We start from the raw sequence: 25,621 nt of genomic DNA on the forward strand, positions 1-25,621 counted from the left end.
CAAATAAATTAACTTTTAAAAAAATGAAAAAAAAAAACAAATTCTTGCATCATTTTGACCCCAAAACACAAAATTAAACCTAATATTTTCTTAATTTCGTACATCAAAATCATTTATTATACAATCTCATCGAATGACCAAATAACCTCATGGCCTAAAAAAAAGGTCTACTATTGAGCACTATAGCAACATCAATTTAAATTCAGAACCTATTTATTTTTATATTTTAAAAATATTTATTTTAATTTTTTTATATTTTCTGTTATATTAATATAAAAATTATTTTTTAAAAAAAATTAATATATTTTCAAAAAAAATACTAATAACAATATCTTTAACAAATATAATGAAGGTTTAATCTCATTTTATTTTCTTTTTATTGGATATTAGAACAACTTATCGCCTACAATTTTAGCTTCTTCTACCTCTCACTGGAAAAAAAAAAAAGGAAAGAGAGGAGCAAAACCATGTCCACTCTTCTCTTTCCACAAGCCCCTCTTACCCTCTCCCAAAAACCCTTCCTTCTCTCCCTCAGAAACCCATCTTTTTTGCCTCACGCAAGAAAATGGAAAGGGCCCAGAAGACTAATTTTAGCCAAATCCAACGGTAACGATTCAGTAGACACAACAGACAGGATAATCTCTGCCGTCTGTTACTTCTACCCATTCTTTGACGGGATCCAGTACGGAAAATACGTCATAACCCAGTTTTCTCCAATTCAAGCTCTCATCCAGCCTCTGTTCCCAGCTATAAAAGTCTTTAAGAGCTTTCCCTTAAATGGGTTTTTGGTGTTTTTGACTCTTTACTTTGTTGTTGTGAGAAACTCCAATTTTAGCAGATATGTGAGGTTCAATACCATGCAAGCTATAGTGCTTGATGTGTTGTTGATATTTCCTGATTTGTTAGAGAGGAGTTTTAATCCAAGAGATGGGTTGGGATTGGATTTGTTGATGAGTTTGGACAGTACTGTGTTTTTGTACCTTTTGGTTTGTTTGATTTATGGGTCTACTTCTTGTTTGTTTGGTCAGATTCCTAGGTTGCCCATTGTTGCTGAGGCTGCTGATAGGCAGGTTCTTTAGATTTCCCATTGTTGGGTTTTGATTGTTGTCACTTTTGTTTTTTTTTTACTTTGTAATGTGCTTGTATTTTGCTTTTTGAATTAATAAATTGCCAAAAAAAGGGAGAAACTTTGATCTTGCAACGCCTGTTAATGTTTTTGTGCATATTGTGTTGAATGTTGATATGGACCGAATTCAATTTCATTTCGTTTAATAGTTGGATTTTTTTTTTTTTTTTGAGGATTATACATATGTATGGAAGGATTAGAAATAATCAATTTTACCTCTTTTAGTGTGTTTATCTTGTTGCGTTCGGTGACTCCTATTTGTTTAATAGTACAGTCTGCTAACATAAGATGGTTGAATCTCTTTGTTTTACAAATAGCTAGCTAGTGAGTGAAGATGTTTAACAAATTTTGCTGTATATTGTTAAGTTTTCATCAACCGAATCTGCTCTGAATCTGTCATGTTTCAACGTTTTGAGTATTTTCTAAAAGAAATCAAGTTGCACAAATTGTGAGAGGTGGTTTAGAACTTTTCTCTTTTTATATATTTATATGTATATATTCATTTTTTCTTTAGCTTACAGTAGGTTAATTAACTTTGGAAGTGCATGAAAAACTGATTCTCTAGATGTGGGTGTCTTTGCTAATGATGCTGCTATTATTGTGGCTAATGACAACAGCAATTTCAAGCCAAGTGAAACCTGGTTGCCAAGGAAAATGTGTGAATGTTAGTGTTCCTTATCCCTCTGTGTTCGAGAAACCTGACTGTTCCATGAAGGAGCATGTCTTTCTAGATTGCAGTTCAAATGATGGTGATGCTGAACTTTGGTTTGGACGTAACATGCCTGCCTACGATGTATCTGTGTATGAGGGCACAGTAACTGTAAGCATTGATATGGCATATGACTGCTATGACAAATGAGGGATGCCTTTTTTATCAGTCTCTCACACTTGGATCTGGCCCTTTCATGTTCTCAAACTTCAGAAACATGTTGACAGCTATTGGTTGTGATACTGAGGTCATGGCGACGAAAGCAGAGGTGACATTCGGTCGCTGCCTCTCTTCTTTGCACTGAAAATGTGAACATATCATTAGTATTTCCTTGTTCATTCTGGATATGCTGTCAGACCTCAATTCCCAATTGCCTAGAGCTTCTTGATATTCAGTTTCAAGCATATACAACTACACAAATATTTCAGGCTTAAATCGCTGTGGAGCGACATTTTTTACAGATAAACGCTCCTATGATCTTTCAGATCGGCCATAGCAGATGGAAAACATACATCGGTTGTTGGGATTGAAATTGAATGGGTAGTTAAGAATGAGAGGCGCGAACATGCTAAAGCTAGTACTAGTGCATATACTTGTGGCAGTAATACAGACTTCACTCATTCAAACAACGTTCAAGGATATCTTGCTTGTACAGATAAACACCCCTATCTTCAACAAGGATGCCAAGATAAACTGGTTAATGCTTTTTGGAATTTCCGTAGTTAATATTTCTGCAGGTGATATTCCCAAGAACAGGTCTTTGCTACTGTCCGGTCATGTGGAATATTTCCTTTTCAGATTTGATGTTCACATAAATCATTTTCAGGTTTACATACAGATTTCTTATGCTATATAGATATCGATGAGTACAAAGACCCAGAGAGATACCAATGCCAACACCATCGTAAATTACAAACGTTACTGTCAATTTAGCAAGTATGGTGATGATAAAAGAGGTTGTCAAGTATTCGGTATAATCACAGTCATATCAGGTAGTTGCCCTCTGCATTTTCTTAAGAGGCAGCAGTGACCATTGCTCGCTATGTCTCATTCCCAGGCACACAGGAAAGAAGCCAAACCCCAATGCCAAGTCAGGAGAAAAACAGAACATTTGGTTGTTTGTATGAGTTGTAGCTGTGCGGCTTGTGATTCTGTCAACTATTGTCTCTAGGATCTGTAAGGTTCAAATTTTACTTTTATCATATATTATTCAAATAAAATTATGGGTTTGCAATATTAGGTTTATTAACCAACAAGCAGCTTGTGTAGTGGTACTCTTGTATGATTAAGTTGGTATTTAAGTATGATAATTGTTGTTTTTTAAAGTTTTTTTATTTTAAAATATATCAAAATTATATTTTTTAGTATATTAAAACAAAATTAATTAAAAAAATTCATTAAACACATTGAAGTAAGTAAAGTCTGAATTAGATATTCCTAAACAGGTATTAATTGGTATCCATTTTGAGCCTCATCTTTGTGAATTAATAGCTTGTAAAAAAAAATTTTAATAATTTATTGAACAATCGGTTAAAAAACAAAAATGTCCAAAAGCTTAATTTCCTAATTGAACCAAAAAAAAAAACCACTTTAAACATTTTTTTGTCTTTAGGAACCCATACATGACCTAGAAGTGGGCTGAACAATGGGACACAGTCTGAACCGGGTTCATTTGATGAAGGAGCTGCATTCTCATGGAAGCTGAGTGATGATTTGCCTGACACATTCTCTGTCTCCATGCTATTTTGCTGACCCACAAATCATTGCAGAGCGTAGCCCAGAAAACCATACTTACCCTTGGAGTTATTGTGACTGTAATTAATCCCTTAAATTTAAAAAAAAATATTTACTTAAAATAATATATATATATATATATATATATATATTCAGATTGTTTTGATGTATTATATTAAAAATAATTTTGAAAAATAAAAAAATTATTTTAATATATTGGTAAGTAAAAAATATTTTGAATTGACACTACAATTCTAAACGCATTAGTTAAATAGACTTGGATTTATATTGTTTTAGAATTTTTAAAATAATATAATATTGTTTAATAATTTTTTTTTATAAAAACTAAAAAGATATTGTTTTGAATAAAAATTAAAAAAAAAACTAATTTGAGATTATCTAATTAGATTTTATTTAGGTTTGATTGAATTTAAACAATTCAACTCTCAACGTAGATTAGAAATAGACTTGATGAAGGCTACGTTTTGAGTGAACGAATTACTAGATAAACAAAATGCATGCCCGAATGGGCTCGAGACATGGCTGCCTGCGCATGCGGTCGTGTGCCTTCGGGTCCTTCCTGGCCGCTCACCATGTTTGTTTCAAAAAATTATTTCCACACCTATAATCCTTGTTGGCTGAGCTTTCTATGAATTTCAATTAGACTCATTTCATGCTGCTCCTGATATGCATTCTTCGCATCATTTAATAATTTTTAACAAACTCATACCATTCGATGCAGCGTAATACTATTTGGCGACCTGTTTTGTAGTTGACAGTGATTGTTCAAAGAATGTTGCAGACCACACATACTCTGCCGCTCTTCCAATTATCGATAAATACTAATCCCGCCTTGGCCATTCTCTCCCCTCCATGTACAAAACAGGTCATTGCATCACCACCTGCCAACTCACAGGCCTGAAAGTCCTCAGACAAGGGGTCCTTTTTTCACCTCTGCTAGCTTCATTCCACACTTTTGCTTTTCACACCGGCATTTTAGCCCATGATTCACTTCCTGCCGGCGATCCCAAGATTGCTATGTCTCAAGCGGGACAAAATATTGCATCCCTGCACAGTCACATGCCCTTCCAAATCCAGATAATAGCCCACCAAGAACACACGGAGCAGTACTTATCCTTTTTGGCATGCAAACCTGATAAGATAAAAAGTAAAGGACAAGATAAAATGAGAAATGACACACAACAATTTTCGTAATTCGTCCAATTAGGCTACGTTCACGGGCAAGTATAGAAAAATTTTACTAAATAATGTGAGAAATACAACTTCTCTCTACTAATAAAAAAACAATTGAAATCTTTCTATTAATAGAAGAAAACCACCTCGCTTACTCTCTCATAAATACCTTATAATTTTATGGGATTACTTTCCCTTTCTCACTCTTCTTTTCCTCTCTTGTTTCTCTCTTATGGTGTGTTTGCAATACTTGGATGCATTGACTATTTATAAGCAAGCATCAATGTAAATACAAGGGGTAAGGCAAGTGGTACAAGTTTGGTGTCTACAATTCATGACTAAAGAAGGATGGCTTCACCACTATTTTTAACTTAGGTGGCTGGTTTCACACTTTTACCTCTTGCGTTTAACCAACTATTTCCTTATCTACATATAGACCATTCAGCTGCCCTTTATTCATGCAAAGAGAAGCCATACATTTATTCAAGTCCAGTTTATTAAAAAAAATATTTTCAGGTGCATTTTTTAGCATCATCTTCATACCTTTATTCCCCAGAAACCTCGCATCATTTTTTCTCTCCATCTTTTCCGCACCAACACAATTTGCTGCAATGAATGCTAACCAGCTAATGAATGAGAACAGGACCCCTATGGAACATTTGCTTCAATGACAAAGATTCAATCCCTCCACCATTGCTTGACGGACTACATCAAAGAAAATTAATGTTCGCCGCAGTTGATACTCAGTAGTGCTACCAGCCCACCGTTGATAGCATTAGTGTCCCATGTTTTTGGAAACTGTCAAGGAACCTGTAAATCAAGACCCACACCGCCTGCAAAAACCTGTCCACTTATCTAATCTCTGGTGTATAATCAGTACAGTACAAAGTACATATATATACACCACGTAATATTTACATATTTAGTCTCTTCAACAAGTCCTTGGATTTTATGATTAAAATTAATGATAGATGCTAGTCTTTTATTCTAATGATCTTCCAAGAAGCTCATTGTGTTGCTGTCAAGATTGGGACAAAATAAAGTATGATTTGGTTGAAACTATAGATTTATATATTTTTTGATATTGAGTTAATTAATTCATATGTAATTACTTTGTTTGATGATCGATGTTGACGAGTTTTGGATGTATGTTTAGGCGAGGAATTCAATGTTGTTTCATACAATGGTTGATGTTGATATATGTATTCTTGGATGAGTTACCTCTAGTAATACGATGTTGTTGTTTTTTCGATAAGAAATATGTTAGTCATGTCGCATTTTTGGCTAATTATTTGATTAATAGCATAATTTCTTATAGGATGGTTGACTTTCTTGTTTTTATAAACAGCCGGTTATGCTTGTGAAATTTTAAAAGGGATGTGCAACAAAGGTTGCTGCATTCTGTCATCAAGGCTTCATCATCAGACTGTGTGCTCTAAGAAAATAGTTGTTCACAGAATATTCCTATCTATATATTCATTTCTTGTTTAAATGGCAATTAGTTAACTTGGGGAGTGTGAGAAAATGACTCTCCAGATGAGGTTGTCTTTGCTCATGATGTTGGTAATGTTCTGGCTTATGACAACTGAATCTTCAAGCCAAGATGTGAAACCTGGGTGCCAAGAAAAATGCGGGAATGTTAGTGTTCCTTATCCCTTTGGGATTGGGAAACCTGACTGTGCCATGGATGAGCATTTCTTTCTGAATTGCAGTTCAAATGATGGTGGTGCTGAACTGTGGTTTAGAAGCAACATGACTGCCCGTAAAATATCGGTGCTGGAGGGCACAGTGACTGTAAGCATTGGTACGGCATATGACTGTTATGACAAATCGGGGAATGAAACTCGCTATTTCGATCAGTCTATGAAACTTGGACCAGGCCCTTTTACGTTCTCAGACACCCTAAACATATTCACAGCTATCGGCTGTGATACGACTGCCGAGGTGATCAACGAAGAGTTTACATATGGAGCTGCCTGCCTATCCCTATGCACAAAATATGTGAACATGACAGATGCGAATGCTTGCTCAGGTTCTGGATGCTGCCAAACCTCAATTCCCATGGGCCTCAAGTCACTTGATATTTCATCTTATAGTTTTTTCAACCACTCGAATGTTTCGGATTTCAATCCCTGTGGATTTGCATTTTTAGCGGATACGCGCTCCTTTCATCTTTCAGATTGGCCGCTCAGTCGTATGGCAGATGGAGAAGATACATCAGATGTTGCGATTGAATGGGTAGTTAAGAATGAGACATGTGAACAGGCTAAAGCTAATACAAGTGCATATGCTTGTGGCATTAATACAAACTGCACTTATTCGGAGAATGGTCAGGGATATCGTTGCGTATGCAATGAAGGGTTCGAAGGAAACCCCTATCTTGAACAAGGATGCCAAGGTAAACAGATTGATGCTTTTTGGAATTTCTGAAATCTTAATAGTTCTTCTGGTTATATTCACAAGAGAAACAGTACTTTTCTACTTTGTGATCCGATCATGTGGAGTATTTTCTTTCCTAATTTAATATGCATATAAATAGTTTTAAGGTTTATAATCATATACTGATTCCTTATGTTTTTATAGATATTGATGAGTGCAAATATCCAGAAAGATACCCGTGTGAAGGTAAATGCAAGAACACTATTGGAAGTTACAAATGTCACTGTCCATTTGGCAAGTATGCTAATGGTGAAAACGGTTGTCAGAGATTTGGTGGTATCATAATTATATCAGGTAAATATCCTTTGCATTTTCTCAATACGCTGTGACATTTTTTTTCCTGGGAGAATACTCTTGCTATTACTAGATACAAATTTCCAGAAATCCCTTCACATTACCTCTGGATTATCAGAAATTAAGATTTTACTTACAGTTACAGATATAGCACAACCGTTTCTTTCTTTAAAGTTGCTGATTTCATATCCTATGATCTCTTTCAGTAGCTGTTGGGGCAGCAGTTTTCCTACTGATTATTTGTTTCCTACTCTATGTAATCTGCACAAAAAGAAGAAGGGACAAGAACTTCAGAAAAAATGGGGGAATGGTTTTGAAGCATCAGCGAGTAAGGATTTTCAGAGAGGCAGAGCTGGAAAAGGCAACCAACAATTATGTTGAAGATCAGAAACTTGGGGAAGGTGGTTTTGGTTACGTTTACAAGGGAGTTTTAGCAGATAATACCCTGGTTGCTGTCAAGAAGTTTAAAGGGGTAGATAAGGATCAGCTGAATGAAGAATTTCAGAAAGAAATTGGCATTGTTTCACAGGTCAACCACAGGAATGTGGTCAAGCTCTTGGGCTTGTGTTTGGAAACCAAAGTGCCATTGTTAGTTTATGAGTTCATTTCAAATGGAACTCTTTACAAGCACATCCATGATAAAAGGTCACAGATATTAGCTTCCTGGAGCAATCGTCTGAGGATAGCATCAGAGATTGCCCTTGCGCTTGATTACTTGCATTCTCTAGCAGACCCTCCAGTTATTCATGGAGATATCAAGTCAGTGAACATACTTTTAGACAACAACTACACGGCAAAGGTTGCAGATTTTGGAGCTTCAGTGATGATTTCTTCAGGCCAAAGCTTTATAGCCACAAAAATACAAGGGACTTTTGGCTACCTGGATCCTGAGTATCTTATGACGGGTAATTTAACCCCAAAGAGTGATGTCTTCAGTTTTGGGGTTGTTCTCCTGGAGCTTCTCATAGGACAAAAGCCAAACTCCAATGCCAAGTCTGGAGAAACAAGGAACATTATTGAATTCTTTATCTCAGCACTGGAAAATAATAATCTTTTCGGAATTTTGGATTTTCAGGCAGCTAATGAAGGTGAAATGGATGAGATAGAAGTTGTTGCTGAGATTGCAAAAAGATGTGTCAACAGCATGGGCATAAACCGCCCGACCATGAAGGAAATATCCGATGAGCTTGCTAAGCAGAAGGCCCTTCATGAAAGTTTTTGGGCTCAGCACAAAAATGATGACACCAAGCATTTGCTAAGTGAATCGCCACGCTCTTTCTCCAAAAGTGCAAGTCCTTCCTTAAGTCATTGTCAGAGCACTCATAGCGTTATATCGTTTCAGATTGAGTACTGACCGTTTAAACTCGCCAATTATCAATTTGTGACATTGATTACTTGGACAACCTCGTGATGTCTGAATCTGAATTGTTTTGACGTCGTAGTGTTGGAATGCCACATTTTAGCAAGCTGTAGCGATATGTGAACCAAATAGTTTGTATTATTAAGTTGTAGCTTTATGGACTGTGATTGTGTCAAAATATCTCTCCCCGTTGATTTGCCCGGCAACTTAGCAATGTCAGTAAGAGTATTTCAAGACATAATTAATTAGCCTAGCCTATCCATTTATAGAGTGATTATTGCTGTAAATATTTTGTGATTTTCTGCATATTTAAGCTTCCTATATAGTTCGGCAAATTGATGTAATTGCTGAGATTCAGCCATGTAATTAGCTCAAACTATATAATGAGTAGAACAGATCATCGAATATAACTGACATGTTATTAGAGCCAAAAACTTGAGTTAGGTTTTCTGGGTCACTTCCTTTTGTGATTTGTTGAGTCAACTTAGGCTGTTAGGTTGTTGTGCTGGACAGATTGTATTGCACACACTGTCTCTTCTCTTTCTAGGGCAAGCAATTGTTTTGGGCTTGTTTTCTTTGTGTTGGGCTGTTTAGGCTTTACTGGTTGGTATTTTTTTGTCTTGTTCTTTCATTGTTGTGTTACAGGAATCATGAAATCAACTTAGATTTCTGTGGTGTGCGGTTCACAGATAAAAATCATGGTACTTGAAAATTTTAATTCCGTGTATTTGTTATGGAAAAGAGTTATGGGGTTGATGGAAGTGACTCGGCTCCAACTAAGCTTCCTAAATTGGCTCGATGGCAAGTCAGAGATGCCATAGTCATGTTATGATCTTAGAATCTATTGACCCTCAGATTGTGCTAAATCTGAGGCCATACAAGACTGTTAAATGTGGGAATTTTTAAAAAGTTTATGACCAGGGCAACACAACACGATGTTTTCAGTAAGAATATGAGATTGCCAAATACATTCAGGGTGACCTCTCTATTCAAGATTATTTTTCTGGGTTTCAAAACTTATGGGACGAATTTACTAACATGGTTTATACTAAAGTGTCAGATGCATCTCTCTCAACTGTTCAGGAAGTTCATAAACAGAGTAAGAGAGACCAGTTTTTGATGAAATTACAGCCTAAATTCGAGGCAACTCGCTCTAATTTGATGAACCGTGATCCCTCTCCTTTATTGGATGTGTTTTTGGAGAATTAATTCGGGAGGAGCAGCGTCAACACAAGCCAAATTCCAGCAAGATAGCATCGCATCTAATGTCGTGGCATATGCAACTCTTGGGAAAGGTAGGGGTAGAGATGTGTGGAAAGTTTAACGCTTCAGTTGCAATTGAAAGGACTGTAGGGGCATTGTTGCCCACTATTCAAAGAAATCTTGCAATTACTATAAGAAGCCAAGCCATATTATCAAAGAATGTCTTATTCGTCCCTAGAACCGTCAAGCTCATGCTTATCAGGCTACGGCTGGTTCTTCTTCTTTTGCTGGTCCTTATATAGTTAGTGATCAATTTGCTCTTACTCTAGAGATGGTTCAACAGATGATTATATCAGCTTTTTCTGTCTTAGGGCTCTAAGGTAATGGTACTACTGCATCTCAATCTTGACTTGTTGATTCTGTTGCATCTAATCATCTGACTAGATTATCAGACATTCTTTGCAATGTTTGCCCTTATCATTTGATTGTTTGATATGCAAACTCTATTGTTCTGTCTTATATGTTAAGTTCTAGTTTGTTAGGCAATAAAGAATATGTTTCTAAAGCTTTGTCATTGATTGTTCAATATGCAAACTTGGCAAAAGTAAAACTCTCTCATTTCCTTCTCATGGTATTCGTGCTACAAAATGCTTTGATATTGTGCATAGTGATGTCCGGGGGCATTTCTCTTATGATTTCTCATGCTCAATACAAATGTTTTGTGACTTTTATTGATGATTTCAGTTGATATACTTGGGTCTATTTTCTTCGCTCCAAATCTGAGGTCATGTCTGTTTTTCAGACATTTGTAACATTTATTGAGAACATTAAGATCTTGAGTGTGATTCTAGAGGGGAATACATGTCCCACGAGTTTCATGATTTCTTACACCATGAAGGCATTGTGTCTCAATGCTCTTGTCTTTATACCTTACAACAAAATGGTGTGGCCGAACATAAGAACCGACATCTATTGGATGTTGTTTACACTTTATTACTTGAGTCTTCTGTTCCTCCTAAATTCTGGGTTAAGGCATTATCTACCGTAGTTTACCTAATTAGTAAATTGCCCTCTCAGGTCTTGAATTTTGATTCTCCTTATCTTCATTTACATCATCAGCATCTTAGCTTATTGGTTGCACTTGGGAACAAGTAAGAATATAGAGTAGAATATAAGACTTTTGCTCCGATAGCCAAGATGACTATAGTGTGTACGGTTCTCTCTATTGTGACTTCACAGGACTGGCCACTTCATCAAATGAATGTAAAATATACATTTCTCCATGGTGACCTCAAAGATGAAATTTACATAGCTTTTCCACTTGGTTTTTTCTCCTCCTCCTTTTTGGATGTATGTAAGTTAAAACGATCTCTCTATAAGTTAAAACAGGCACCCCATGCATGGTTTGACAAGTTTCGAACTACCTTGCTTCTGTTTTCCTTTCAAAAAAGCCAATATGACTATTCTTTATTCCTTTGCAAGACATCTGCTGGTATTGTTCTTTTTCTGGTTTATGTTGATGATATTGTTATCACACTTTGATTGATCATCTCCAACAGCATCTTCATGCCTCTTTTCATATGAAGGATCTTAGTCCTCTTACTTGCTTCTTGGGATTAGAAGCTCACACTACTTCTTCATACATCTTTCTCACTCAAGTATACACAAGATTTAATTATTTTGGCTAGTCTTCGGGATATTTCTTCAGTGGATACTACTTTGGAAGTCAACACGAAGTATCGTTGTGAGGAGGGTGACATTCTTTCTTATCCTACTATGTATCGTCAACTAGTGGGAAGCTTGCACTATTTGGCTATTACTTGGCCTGACATTTCCTTTGTTATCCAGCAGGTTAGCCAGTTCATGCAGACTCCGTGTCATTTACACTTAGTTGTCGTTCATTATATCATTCGATATCTTCAAAGGTCTCCTTGTCGTGGATTGTTCTTCCTTATCGGCTCTCCTCTTCGTCTCATTGCTTATAGTGATGCTGATTAGGCCGGTTGTTCTAATGCTCGTTGTTCTATCACTGGCTGGTGTCTCTTCCTTAAAGATTCTTTGATTTCTAGGAAGAGTAAAAAGTAGGCTTGTGTTTTGAAATATTCAACTGAATTTCAATATCGTGCAATGTCTACTACTTGTTTTAAAATCAGTTGGCTTTGTGGGTTTTTTGTTGTGCTCGGTTTCTCCTAGTCTGATCGCACTTCTCTTCATGATGATAACACTAGTGCTATTTAGATTATAGTTAATCTTGTTTATCATGAGCGCCCAAAGCATATTGAGATGAATTGTCACTCTATTCGAGAAGTACTGGATACTAGTATCATTTCTCTTCCTCGTATTTCCAATGACCTCCATATTGTTGATATCTTTACAAAAGTCATGATTGGCTAACGCCATCAATTTCTTATTGGTAAATTAATGCTTCTTGATCACTCTACATCATTTTGAGGAGAGATGTCAGTCAAAGTATATTAAGGTATGATTAGCATATCTATTTATGGAATGATTATAACTGTAAATATTTGTGAGTTGCCGTATATTTTAGCTTCCTAGGCAGAATTGATATAATTGTTGAGATTTAGCCGTTGGCTATGTAATGAGTAGAACACTCACAAAGAGATCATCGAATATAACTGACAAGCAATGCTTCCAGATTTACCTTCTCTTTTGATTTTATAGACTATTGATGTACCTTTCAGTGCCTTATCAGAACAGATCCAATTGGATTTACAGACCGAAAAAGCTCTAGTGTTTATTACCTGTAGCCTCACCTGAGACTAACAGGATCCTAGCAAGTATTAACACAAGTTTAAACAGCTCAAGAGGTTGTAAAAAGCTGCTTATTATTACATGCACAAGCACAACTACAACCGATAATGTCGGTTAAAGACCGGCATTGGTTCAGTTTTAAATACTGTTCGTGTAATTTTCAATCTCCAAGGATATGACAGTCTGAGCCATCTGAGGTTCATTCATTGAAGGACTTGCATTCTCATTGAAAGAGAGTGCTGATTTTCCTAGCAAATGCTCTGTCTCTTCACTATTTTTCTGACCCCACAAGTCCTCATGGAGTGATGTTAGCCTAGAAAGCTCGTCAGATACTTCCTTCATGCTTGGCCTTTTCACACCACTGCTATTTACACATCTTTTTGCAAGCTCGGCAACCACTTCAATCTCCTCCAGCTCTTCTTCATCTGCCTCAAAATCTAAAATCTTAAATAGATGATTGTTTTCTAATGATGAGATGAAGTCTTGAACCACGTTACGCTTCTCTCCAGACTTAGCGTTAGAGTTTGGCTTCTGTCCTGTCATAAGTTCCACAAGAACTACTCCGAAGCTGAAGACATCGCTCTTTACAGTTAAATTACCTGTCATGAGATACTCAGGATCCAGGTAGCCAAAAGTCCCCTGTATTTTTGTGGCTATATCCGTTTGGCCAGGTGAGATCAGCACTGAAGCTCCAAAATCGGCTATCTTTGCCGTTCCATCCTCATCCAAAAGTATGTTCACCGTCTTGACATCCCCGTGAATCATTGGAGGGTTTGCTAAAGAATGCAAATATTCAAGTGCAAGTGCAGTCTCAGCAGCTACCCTCAAACGGTCTGTCCATGTTCTCAACACTTGAGACTTATTATCATGGATGTGGTGGAAAAGAGTTCCATTTGAAATGAATTCATAAACTAGCAAAGGCACTTTGGTCTGCAAACACAGGCCTAATAGCTTGACCACATTCTTGTGATTGACTTGCAAAACCATGCCAATTTCATGCTGAAATTCCTCGTTCATTTGAGTCTTGTCTACTCCCTTAAACTTCTTCACTGCAAGTTGGGTATTATCTGGTAAAACTCCTTTGTAAACACAGCCAAAGCCTCCTTCGCCAAGTTTCTTATGATCATTGTAATTTTCGGTTGCTTTTGCCAGCTCTGCCTCACTGAAAATCCTTACTCGTTGGTGCTTTAAAACCATGCCTCCATTTTCTCTAAAGTTTTTATCCTTTCTTAATTTCCTCAAAATTATATAGAGCAGCACACCGATGATCACAAGGGAAATAGTTCCTCCAGTAACTGCATCAAGATATTCAATGGAAAGAAATGAACTGCCATGATGATCAACCTAGGACAACTGGGAGTCTGGGAAGAAAACCATTGTTGATACAAACAGCACACTGCCGTGTTCTATAAGGTGCTAGAATACTTAAAAAGCTGAATTCTTGTACTAAATTCTGAAAGTATAAGCAATTTTTGGAGGGCAGGCTCCCTGAAGTCCCTTTTTGGTCAGTTTGGATGAATCCAGATTTCAACTTCATACTTCATAGACAAGCAAAATGCAATTATTTTGATTTTGAGGGGGCAGTCTCCCCTGAATCTATCTCAGGTCTAATTTCTCAGTTCTCACACTAGGAGGAGTTCATATAATTATTGTAAGTAACATATTATTAAGTCCACATATCCTATTGAGAATTTTATATAAAGACGTGATTCTGCTGTGCTATGTTAAAAGAATCCAACATGGGGTTGCTAAAATCTGTAAGTGCGGAGAGAAATTAATCACAGGGTACGTGCAAATTTACCTGAAGCAATGGTGGCGATACCAAATCCTTGACAACCTGTTTTACCATCACCACGCATGCCCAGTGGACAACTGCATGTGTAATTTCCAGGCGTGTTCTTGCACTTTCCTTTGCAAGGATACCTTTGTCGATCAGCACACTCGTCAATATCTGTTTGAGATAGAAGCAGTAGAACCAGTAAACAAGACTTAACAAAAAATCAAAACAACGAATAAAGGACCCAACATATTATGTGGTGTGTACGATTTAATTGGAACAGTAGATTACCTTGACATCCTGGTGAAAGATAGGGGTTTCCTGTGAATCCATCTTTGCATGAACAACGATATCCTTGGCCATTCTCAGAGTAATTGCAGTTAGTATTATTGCGGCAAGCATATGAACTGGTATTCATTCGAGCCTGTTCACACGACTTTGTTTCAATGACCCATTCAATCACAACATCTGAAACATTTCCATCTGGCAAACCTGAGAGCTGCCAATCTGAAGCCTTGAAGGTTCTTTTGTCTGCTAAAAATGCATATCCACAAGGATTGAAATCTGAAACATTTGTGTGGTTGTTTAAGGACATAGAGAAAATATACAGAGACTTTAGGCCTTGGGGAATTGATGTCTGACAGCATCCTGAACCTGAGCAAGAACTGTTATCGGCCAGGCTCACCATTTCATCGCATAAGGAGATACAAGCAGCTCCATATGTGACCTCAGCCTTACTGACAAAACCCATAGTATCACAGCCTATAGCTGTGAACATGTTTTGGGTGTCTGAGAACATGTAGGGGCCCTGACCGAGACTGATAGAGAAATTAGTTTCGTTCACGGTTGCCCCTGACTGGTTGTAGCAGTCATATGCTGTGAAGATGCTGACAACCATTAAGCCTTCAAGAACTGATATATTGAGAACAGGAATATTATCAAACCACAACTTCTCAGGACCATGACCATCACTCTGACTGCAATTTAGAAACAAGTACTGGTTTTCGGCGCAACTGGACTCATCAATACCGAAGGGATAGGGAACACTAACATTGCCACACTTGTCTCGGCAGCCAGGTTTCGAATCAGCTGCACTTTGATCCATTGCCGTTGCCACTGAACACAGCAGGGACAAAATCATTAGCCCAGGCACACACAACTTCAAAATCATTTTTGCTTGTTCTAGATCAAAAGCATCAAGAAACCAAGAAATATAAACAAGGCCGACAATTAGGAATAAGTTTAAATCATTGCAACTTCTGAAACAAAACCTCGATCAGTACATTTATTTACTCGAAATCACAAGGTAATTACCTTGACGACTTTGGTGTAATATTTTAGGCTGTTTAGGTGTACTGTCATTGTCTCAAAGTTTGAACAATTCAATTGAAGGAACATCATCCATCAAGTTTGTGTATTATTCTATGAATTTGGAGTCATTAATCCCTAGTCAACCCGGCATCCGGAAATTTAGCGCGGAATACGTGTTTACCTAGCGTCATAGTTAAGGATCGGTACTTGACTGTATCACTGCGAAAGATAAAAGATGTTGAATTTAAGGTATCATAAGAAGTTATTATTATTAAATTATAATAATTAAACCATTATGAAATTATAATAATTAAACCATTATGAAATTATAAAATATAAAGAATATATATGAGTTTGCAATATTATGAATACATGTTATTTATTTCTTTGAAAACAATCTTCTTTTCATTTTTCTCTTTTTTATAAACTTTGTTTAATAGCTTGTGTCGAGGAATGCATACATAGATAATATATTGGATATGTGGCAAATAAATTAAATTAACATCATTTGAAACATTCATCATTTTATGCCTCTCTTTTTTTTAATTCGAAAGAGGCCTACACTAGATGTGTTGATCAGATCATTGCATTTGGTTAATTAATCAATGATATTTATTTGATGCTGCAATTTTTTTATTTTTTAAGGTTTTCTGTTCTGGTTAATAATAAATAGAATATATTCGGAGGTCATTTCCATGTTAAGATATATTTTTATAAAATAAATATTTTAGTAATTTTTAATTTTTTGCCAGACATTAATTATTTATACTTTTTTTGCCTTTTTTTCATGGGTCCATCATGAGTTAAAATCATTAAAAAATGTTACCGGTTGGAACAGGAAACTCTGATTTTGATCAATAATCGAAAACTAATGATGAATAATTTAATCTTCCCCTTGATTCCCTTGCTAAGCTAGCAAGTACCAGATCGTTCAAGCTTATGTTGCTTCCATGCATGAATCGTGTAACTATGCAGGCAAGAAATGGGGTCAGAAATGGCAAGAAAGCCGGCTGTTTGGTTTCCTTTCTGCCTTCGTTATGTAGTCAAATAGCTGCGTGGTTTTTCTTCAAATTTTGAATTGGAAGCAAAAACAAAAACTCCAACGCAGTACACAAATTTGAAAGATCAGAGATAGAAGATTTTTTTTCTTCTATTAAAAAATAACCAAATGATGAAACTAATGTTTCATTATAATCTTCGTTATGTAGGCAAATAGCTTATGTTTCATTATAATCCGTAATTATAGTCTTGTTTTTTTAGGTCTAATTAACTACACAAATTTGAAAGATCAGAGATAGAAGATATTTTTTCTTCAACCTTTTCCATCTCCGATAGAAGTTCTTTAATCAATTTTGTTAATTATTCAACTTATTACAAGAATAGAGTTAAAGAAACAAGAAACTTAAATTTTAAAAGAGGGGGCAATCCGAATTTGTTCTAGATAATGGCTTTTGGTGGATGACAACACTGGACATGCATAAGACCTGCTTGCAGTACTTGTTTGTTTTGATGTCGCCCAGACCTGTGCATTCGTGTGCATGCATGACCGTGTTTGAGAGCAATTTGTTTGTGTGTGTGAACAATAGCAGTCTCCATGTAATGTTCACTAGTCTAGCTCGGAGGAGGTCTCGCTTCCGATTTTCCACTGTAAGTACCTCTCCACACTGTCCAGCCCACAAAGCTCCTTCACGGTTGGCATAATGGCAGGAACCTGGAAGTTGAATGCTGGCTGCTCTATACAACCCCATGAACGCATCTGTTTGCGGGCCTCTTTAATAGCTGCTTGTGCAGCGAAGTAAACTGAGGCTGCTAGGAGTAGTGGTGGCTCACCACAAGCTGCACAAAGCACATTCAATTCACTAATTTTGATCTATGTCAAACTATGCCAGCCTCTTCAACATGCATGGAGAAAATTATTTTGGACCTTACACATGCTCGAGAAAACGTAAGAGTTGTACCTTTTGATGAAAGAACACGATTTTTGTGATGTCCACTGTTATGGATTTCAACATTGATCTGTTTCGGTATTGTGTCCATTGTAGGGATCTTATATGACCAAGTGCTGTCAGAAACCACTAATCCATCTGGGTTTGTGGTGTAATCTTCAAGCATAAGAAACCCGATTCCTTGGACAAAAGCTCCTTCAATCTGCAACCACCAAGTCTTCTTAAATAATTGGACTGTGAAGATAATCATTCATAAACATATTTTATTTTTGAAAATGTGTAGTAAATCCATACTCAGAACTGAACAGTAACGTATCTATAAAAGAAACTTTAATTCTCTAAAGGAATGGGATATGGCTGGAGGTCTAAAAGACATCCATACACATTTAAAGTGGGTAGTGCCTAGAAACAGATGCGGGAAAACATTATACTTAAGAATTGAGCTTTTGAGTTACTGGTATCCAGCTAACCTGTCCTAAATCCACAGCAGGGTTCAGACTTTTTCCGCAGTCATAGATAATATCTGACCTCAAAATTGTTGTTTCGCCAGTCAGAAGATTCACCTCCACCTGTTTCACAACAGCTTCAAATTAAATAATTGTAAAGATAATCAAGATGATGGTGATGCGTTCTGCAAACTGTGATGATAATAAATTAACAATGACATAATTTAATATATCATGAAGCAAGTTTGAAAATGCAAGGTCTAGGTCTCTGATTATACATTAAGAAGCACAACTTTAGTTTCGAATCATGAACCAAAGAAAATCAAAAGGTGTTCTGGACAAACTTGCCTCACTGACTGCTGCACCGTAGTTTAAGTATTGCATGGAATTCAAGTCAGGGACAAAGAAAGAATTGGCTGACAAGTTCAGAGCTTCCAAATATGCCTGCATTTTGATTGAACATATGACGGATATTGTGAAGATCTTTTTTATCTAAAGGAGCACAAATAAAGAATATAAATTTCAATATTATGTCTCATAAAAGATCAGTTCACGCTGAGCCAAACCTTTCTTCTCTTAAAAGAGAGCAACTGAACAACTTGGAAATTAATAGTCATTAAAGAGATAAGTTTAGATATAAAAAAAAGTTCTTTATGTTGAAAGAAACAGAAAATAATACAAAAGAACCGCATTCACTTTATAATGTTTTCAAGAGCTGAATTTCTAAGAATGAAATGGAAAAACAAATGTCAAGTATAATGTCTGAGAAGCATAGATAACTACCTGGGATATGAGCATCTCCCATCTCACAGAACCCATCTGCACCTGCAACCTTTCCTTCAAAGGTGTTAGTCTCTCAACCAAGGTTTTACAGCAAAGTCTAACTGCTTCACAGCTTGATTCAGATGTAGTGCTACCAGACGTAAACCCTCCTTGAATTAAACTCAGTGTATCAGATTGTATCACCCGTATTTTATCCAAGAGCACTCCTTCTCCATCACATCTGATTGCATTGAGAGCAAATGCAGCCATCTGTTTTACCTTTGTCCAGAGCCCCTGGCCCAGCTCTATCCCTCCAACTTCAACAATAACAGACCCATCACTTAGAATGCCAACTTTCCCAGGAGTTGGTCTCACCATCACTTCATGCACAACAGGCACTCGAGAAATGCCTCTTTTCTTCCACACATTACTCCGATTAAACTCTTTTACCGCTTCAGTCCTTTGATTCAAGTTTGATGACATGGCTATCTTATCCCACATTGAAGTTAAAGAATACTCAAGAGCTTCACCTGAAGAGACATAGAACATTTTAAGGCTGTCGTATGTATGGAGATTTATGCTTCTCACAGAATCAACATCCATAGAAAGGGTGGAGGCTACATGTTCTATTACAGCTTCTGCAATAAATGATGCTTGTGTCTCCCCAGGGCCCCGCATTGCTGATTTACTTGAATGGTTTGTTTTGCAAATCTTTATATCAAAAGATAAAGCACCCCAGTCATATTTCTTAAGAGCACCCAGCATGTTATGTGGCATTGCTGGACTTATATCTGGAGATATCCCTGCATTAATCAGTATATCGAGTTGTAAGGCTGTGATTTTCCCACTATATTTGAACCCTACACTGTAAGTTATTTCCATGGGATGCCTCCCTCCTGCCATTATCATGTCAGTCTTGCGATTGAGATACATCCTGACAGGTCGTTGTAAAGTGTATGCTGCAAGTGCACATGCTGTTGCTACCTAAAACATCACCATGTTGTTAGTACTTGTACCAGTAGTTAAGACAAAGAAGTGGACAATTAATTCACTCATTAAATAATGAAGAGGACCACACATCAATAAAGATCTTCAAAAGGTGCATATGTTTGGGGTGACTCAATGTTTGTGTTTGTGAGAGAGAGAAAGGTAACTATAAATTAGTAAGAACAAAGTATTCATATCCTGCATCATCTCTTAACATTATTGAGATGGATGCATGTGAAAGCAAAACTGGGTTGGATAAGAAAAGAGTGTACTTATTGAAGGTTGAGGCGGCCCTGAGGATGAGAGATTGTTTCAGATGGTTAAGTGCTTGACCATGTCCATTATAATCTATGGATGAACTAGTGTATTAAATGTGATTAGATTCTTGTAGTAAAGGCAAAGAGGAAAGTCATGAGGAAAATTATATTGGATGAAATGGCAGAAAAATCAGTGCCGTAAGAACTCAATAGAAATTGTCTCAAAACATAACAAAATGAGAGAAGAGGATTCATAAACATAACCCTTTCAGTTGTCGCTATATAATTTTTGCAACAAAATCTAGGCCCCGTTTGTTTGCTGGAAAGTGGTTTTCTTTTAGAAAGTGAATTCCGGAAAAGTGAATTATTTTCCGATGTTTGGTAGTATAATGGAAAATAAGTTGAAAAACATTTTCCAGTATTTGGTTATGTCATGGAAAATGAGCTAGAAAATAACTTATTAATGTTTTATTTTTTTTCAAGTTTATTAAATTAATGAGGAACAAATCTTACAAATTAAAAAGTTGAATGAGAATGAAATTGAAAAAAATATAATTTCATAAATTATCTCAAATAAAATAAATAATAATTAAAATAATAGAGATCAAATCTAAAAAATAAAAAAAATTAAAAGATGAAGAAATTAAAAAAATAATAATAATTAACATTTCATAAATTATTTCAAATAAAATAAGTAACAATCAAAAGAATGAGGACCAAATTTGACAGATAAAAAATTTCAATTAAAAATTGATAAGGGAAAAGCAAATAACAATTATAAAAATGAAGATCAAAATTAATATAAAAATTAAATTCTAAGGGATAAAATTAAAAAACAAAATATTCAAAACAAAATATATATATATAGCAATCAAAAGTTTGAGGATCAAATTTGATATAATCAGCAAATAATATGACATTTCTAAATTTTTCACAACTTCTGGAAAGTGTTTTCCACCCAAAATAAAAGGAAAACATTTTCCTGAAAACCAAGCCAAATTTTTCTTTGACTAAAAAGTGTTTTCCGTTGACCAACTTTTCTAATGGCAAACAAACACAGGAAAGTTTGAAAAATGGTTTCTCGGAAACCACTTTCCGGAAAACAACATATCCTAGAGTATATAGAACGATACTCACAGGAATGGATTTTAAAGCCTTTCCACCGAAGCCTCCTCCAACCCTTCTTGTAATTACACGCACATTATGCTCAGGAAGACCAAGACATCTTGCAATTGTAGAATGTGAAAACTCAGGGCATTGACTGGAACTGTAAACCACCAAGCAGTTGTCTTCATCAGGCAAAGCAAGAGCACTCTGATTCTCCATATAGAAATAATATTGTGATCCAAGTTTCATCTGACATTATAATTCAGCAGAAAATTTGAAATGAATGCATATCCTAATAGCTGAAAGATGATACTAGAAGAAAAATAAGTCAGTTTACTAATTCACTTATGTTTATGTCTTAAAGAGGAATATTTTTTTTCCTTCCCCTACCTTAGCAGAGAGAATCTTATGATCAGCTTCGGCCATTCCTTTTGATGCATCTCCAACTTGTTTGGGGTAGAAGAAAGGAGGGACCTCAAAAAAGCTAGATCTCTTAACAGCTTCTTCCAGTGTTAAAATAGGTGGTTCTAGATTTTCCATGTCATAATCTACCACGACTAGGTTTGATGCCACATCTGCATGTTTCTGTGTATCTGCAACCTATCAAAAAGTGAATTTATAGACCCGATCAGGCACTAATAGCCCCCATGATCCGGTAGCATACTTTAATAATGACTCTGTAACAACATCAACGGTAAATTAAAAAAAAATAAAAATAAAAAGATATATTACAGATTACCACTAAAGCAATACGCTCTCCAGCATACCGAGTCATCTCATCAGCAAACAAAGGTTCAGCACCAAAAATGGATTTAGAACCTATGTTCTCCCCATCTTTCGGAATATCTTTGAAACAGATAAGTGCAGCAACCCCAAATGGTAGTGATTTAGACTTGAATTTTATACTTTTGACCTTAGCAAAAGGCTTTGTACTATAAATGAATGCTCCATATAGACAATTCATCGGAGAGGGAATGTCATCCACAAAAATAGCCTCACCTGCAGAAGTGATAGGATGAGTAAGTTTTGCATCTTGCTTCTTGAAAATTTGCAGCTAGAAATCAATGCAGATGTTTAAATATGAAGTAGATCAAACCAACACAAGCAATTTCACAAATTTAAAATGTTTGCTGGCACAGGAGCAGAGAGATAACAAATACAAACCAGAAGCTTGAAGGGCAGCTCCAGATTTTTTCACTGGCTCACCAACAGGATGATACTCCTTGGTTACTTCAAACACGTGTTTTGATAATGACAGCAAAGTTGGGACTTTAACATGATCAAGCTGGTCGTGTTTCTGTTTTACTTCGTCAACAGTGAATATTGCTGCACTACCATAGTTATCCAACCAATGGTTAGAAATTTTAGCAACATTGTCTATTAAGGGACCAAGAAAGTCAAATAAAAAACCAACAGCCAGGCTTGACCTATACGCAGAGCTTGTTGTGCCATCTTCAGGTACCACAGAGGCTCCAACTAATTTAATACTCTCATACAGAACATCAAGAGTTAATTGTTTTCCTGTTAAAAATTCCTCAACTTCCCTTGCTCTAATTGAATGTCTGGTTCCATAGGCACCAAAAGCGAACATGCATTTGTTTAGAGCAATTGCCCCGGAAGATTTCCAGCGACAAACTTCAGCCAAAAAAGCAGCATTTAAATAGGGCAAGGCATTCCCAAGAGGTCGGGGTGCAGCTCGATAGGTTTCAAAGAGCATCTTGCAATCCTTTTCAGAAGAATCATTCTTAATTGGTTCCCATTTTGGGATTTTAACACTTGTAAGTATACTTTCTGAATCCAGTGGAGGCCTTTCCAGAAAATCCTCCAAGGAAAGCTTTTCATGCATGGTATCAGTTATTATATTCACAAATGAACCAGCTGCAAGAAGTATCGTTGCAATATCTGAAGGAAAACAATTCTTCTGTGCCATCATTAAATTCCCCCCCACACTACCTGTATTTCGAACAAATTGAGTGGCTATTTTTTCCATTTGGACTGCAATTTTTTTGAACACCATCTCACTTTCTGATAGAAACTCGCCATTACTCTCTGTCTTCAAAGCTTTGATGGCTTTAGAAATAGTAACAGTTGCCCCAATTTCAATCCCTGTATGATCTTTCCCAATAATTGAAAGCTCAGGAACATAGCAGAGATTAATGTAATTGTCGTAGTGTTGTAGATCCTTATAGTAACCCACGCCTGTGTTACCAGCCACTAGTTTGATCCTGGCCCCGTTGTTGCCTTTAATGGCTTTTAATAGGCTCTGGAGCTCCTTAACACTGACAGGATTGTACCAAGAGGACTTTTGAGAATCCAAAAGAAAGGAAGATTTGATTTCACATTTAAGAAATTCAGGGAAAGTACAAATCTCGTTATTATGGTCATATGAAGGTAACCTACTTATCTTTACATCTTGACTTTCTCCCTTCTTCCAGAAACAATTTAATCCCAAATCCTCCATATCAACATCAGCTGCAAAACTTTTGCAAGCATCTGCAATGGATCGATACCCGGTACAGCGACAAAGGTTTCCTGCAATAGCCTTTTCAGCTTCAACAGCTGTCAACTTGGAGAATCCTGGAGAGGGTTTCGGCCGATCAGTCTTTTCAGCATTAACCAGGGCCCCAAAGAGTGCAATGCACATTCCAGGAGTACAAAAGCCACATTGAGAAGAATGGAAGCCAGCAAACCTTTGGTGAATTGAGTGGAACCCATCTTTGCTATTTCCAAGGCCTTCAGTTGTTGTAATTGCGCATCCATTTACACTGCAAAGCAGTGTCAGACATGAGCTTACTGTAAGATCTTCAACTTGATCGATCACAGGATCATACTTGGAGAGTAGAACAATACAAGCACCACAACCACCTAAAAACCATAAATTTGAAAACATATTGAGAAGCCATATAACTTTCAAATGCTTTAATTCCACTCAAGTAATCGATGTTCTGACATGAACTAACAGATTCATCTTTATCCTCCATTTGGTTGCTGTGAAAACCCAAGCAGACTTACAATAAGTGATTGAGTTTGAAATTTACGGCATGCAAAATCTAATAGGCCAAGAGGTTTGTCTTTTTTGTATTTTCTTCCCATTTTCTAGAGAGAAGAATGCGAAAGTATTTATATACTGAAACAAGCAAGAAGTACCACCAAATCGCAAACAAGAATATGAACAATACAACAATTGCAACACAGGAAAACTCAAGAACCAAAGATGAAGTTGATTCAAAAGATTTTATAACAGCAGCAAGCATTCTGAAAACAAAGTTCCAAGCTTTGTATGCATTCACATAACTTGCAAGCTTGAAAAATCCAGATGATTAAGTGTAATAAGTTTTGCCTGTGGCCATGTCTTAAATAGTGATTATAGTGCAAGACTTGAGATTTTTAGTATTCTCTCCCTATGTTCTCTCAGCAATCTACAGCAAACAAACAAGAATCGAAACCATGGAAAACGAATCAACCCATTAAGGAAATCTTCTCAAATACAAATAAACTAACAAGCAAACCCATTTCCTCAAAAGTATCAACAGTTCATAAGTCAAGAACATTCTAATCACAGCTGCAACCACAGTAAAAAAATCAGGCAACAAAGTAAACATTAGTACAATATAATTCAGCATTCAAAGTAAGAAAATTCCACATGGATATAAGCAAAACATGATGTTAAAATCCCAGATTGAAACCCAACAGTGCCTCACTTATCAAATCTGTTAACAATGTAGGACAAGACGTGCTCTTATGGGTAAAGAAAGAAACAGAAAGAAAGATGATACCTTCACCACAACCAAGCTTGACACCCTTGAAAGGGGTCTGTGTACGCAAGAATTCAAGCAAAGTCATTGAAGGGTCAACACTTGAAAGCTCAAACCTTTGTCCATTAACAGCAAAAACCAGACTTTTCGTTTCTCTTTCTATCTGCTCCTCTTCCATTTTATGAGACTCTGGTTTTTGTGTCTGCGTCAGTTCGTGAGGTAGACACATAAAAGACAGCGAGCGCATAATAAGCTGGCTGACTAGCTCACTGTCCTTTTAGAAACACTGAAATTTTAAGGCCCGTTTGTGTGGCAGCGTAAAGTATTTTTCTTTTGAAAATAAATTTATGAAAAGTAAATTATTAAAGTAAGGTGGAAAATATTTTTTAATATTATGTTATATAATAAAAAATAAATTTAAAAATAGCTTATTAATAATTTT

At 36.4% G+C, this 25,621-nt stretch overlaps 4 protein-coding genes across 6 annotated transcripts; 2 read left to right on the forward strand and 2 right to left on the reverse strand.

The window, feature by feature from the left end:
- Positions 1-401: 401 nt before the first annotated feature.
- On the forward strand, positions 402-1,201 carry LOC133698359 (protein TIC 20-v, chloroplastic). Its single transcript, XM_062121255.1, has one exon. It carries the CDS (start codon positions 468-470, stop codon positions 1,077-1,079), a length of 612 nt encoding a protein of 203 aa, XP_061977239.1. The 5' UTR covers positions 402-467; the 3' UTR covers positions 1,080-1,201.
- A 5,086-nt stretch (positions 1,202-6,287) lies between these two features.
- Positions 6,288-8,850, forward strand: LOC133699386 (wall-associated receptor kinase 2-like). Its single transcript, XM_062122618.1, has 3 exons — positions 6,288-7,161; positions 7,347-7,496; positions 7,706-8,850. The coding sequence occupies exons 1-3, from the start codon at positions 6,288-6,290 to the stop codon at positions 8,848-8,850; spliced, it is 2,169 nt and encodes a 722-aa protein (XP_061978602.1).
- Positions 8,851-12,688: 3,838 nt separating this feature from the next.
- LOC133699176 (wall-associated receptor kinase 2-like) lies at positions 12,689-15,963 on the reverse strand. The gene is made up of 3 exons (XM_062122334.1): positions 14,900-15,963; positions 14,633-14,782; positions 12,689-14,126 (listed from the first exon to the last, which is right to left on the reverse strand). Exons 1-3 carry the CDS (start codon positions 15,777-15,779, stop codon positions 12,970-12,972), a joined length of 2,187 nt encoding a protein of 728 aa, XP_061978318.1. The 5' UTR covers positions 15,780-15,963; the 3' UTR covers positions 12,689-12,969.
- A 1,235-nt stretch (positions 15,964-17,198) lies between these two features.
- LOC133699969 (abscisic-aldehyde oxidase-like) lies at positions 17,199-25,438 on the reverse strand. Of its 3 annotated transcripts, none has more exons than XM_062123518.1 (11): positions 25,201-25,437; positions 24,115-24,189; positions 22,589-24,001; positions 22,164-22,423; positions 21,815-22,024; positions 21,455-21,673; positions 19,095-20,057; positions 18,660-18,755; positions 18,336-18,434; positions 17,878-18,067; positions 17,199-17,755 (listed from the first exon to the last, which is right to left on the reverse strand). In XM_062123518.1, the coding sequence occupies exons 2-11, from the start codon at positions 24,182-24,184 to the stop codon at positions 17,526-17,528; spliced, it is 3,750 nt and encodes a 1,249-aa protein (XP_061979502.1). In that variant the 5' UTR covers positions 24,185-24,189; positions 25,201-25,437; the 3' UTR covers positions 17,199-17,525. The 3 variants fall into 3 exon arrangements, with proteins under 3 accessions (XP_061979502.1, XP_061979501.1, XP_061979500.1); XM_062123517.1 differs by having other exon boundaries at positions 24,115-24,289; XM_062123516.1 differs by having other exon boundaries at positions 22,589-24,289; positions 25,201-25,438.
- Between the last annotated feature and the right edge of the window lie 183 nt (positions 25,439-25,621).

This window comes from Populus nigra, chromosome 7, assembly GCF_951802175.1.
Source record: "Populus nigra chromosome 7, ddPopNigr1.1, whole genome shotgun sequence".
Lineage (NCBI taxonomy): Eukaryota > Viridiplantae > Streptophyta > Magnoliopsida > Malpighiales > Salicaceae > Populus > Populus nigra.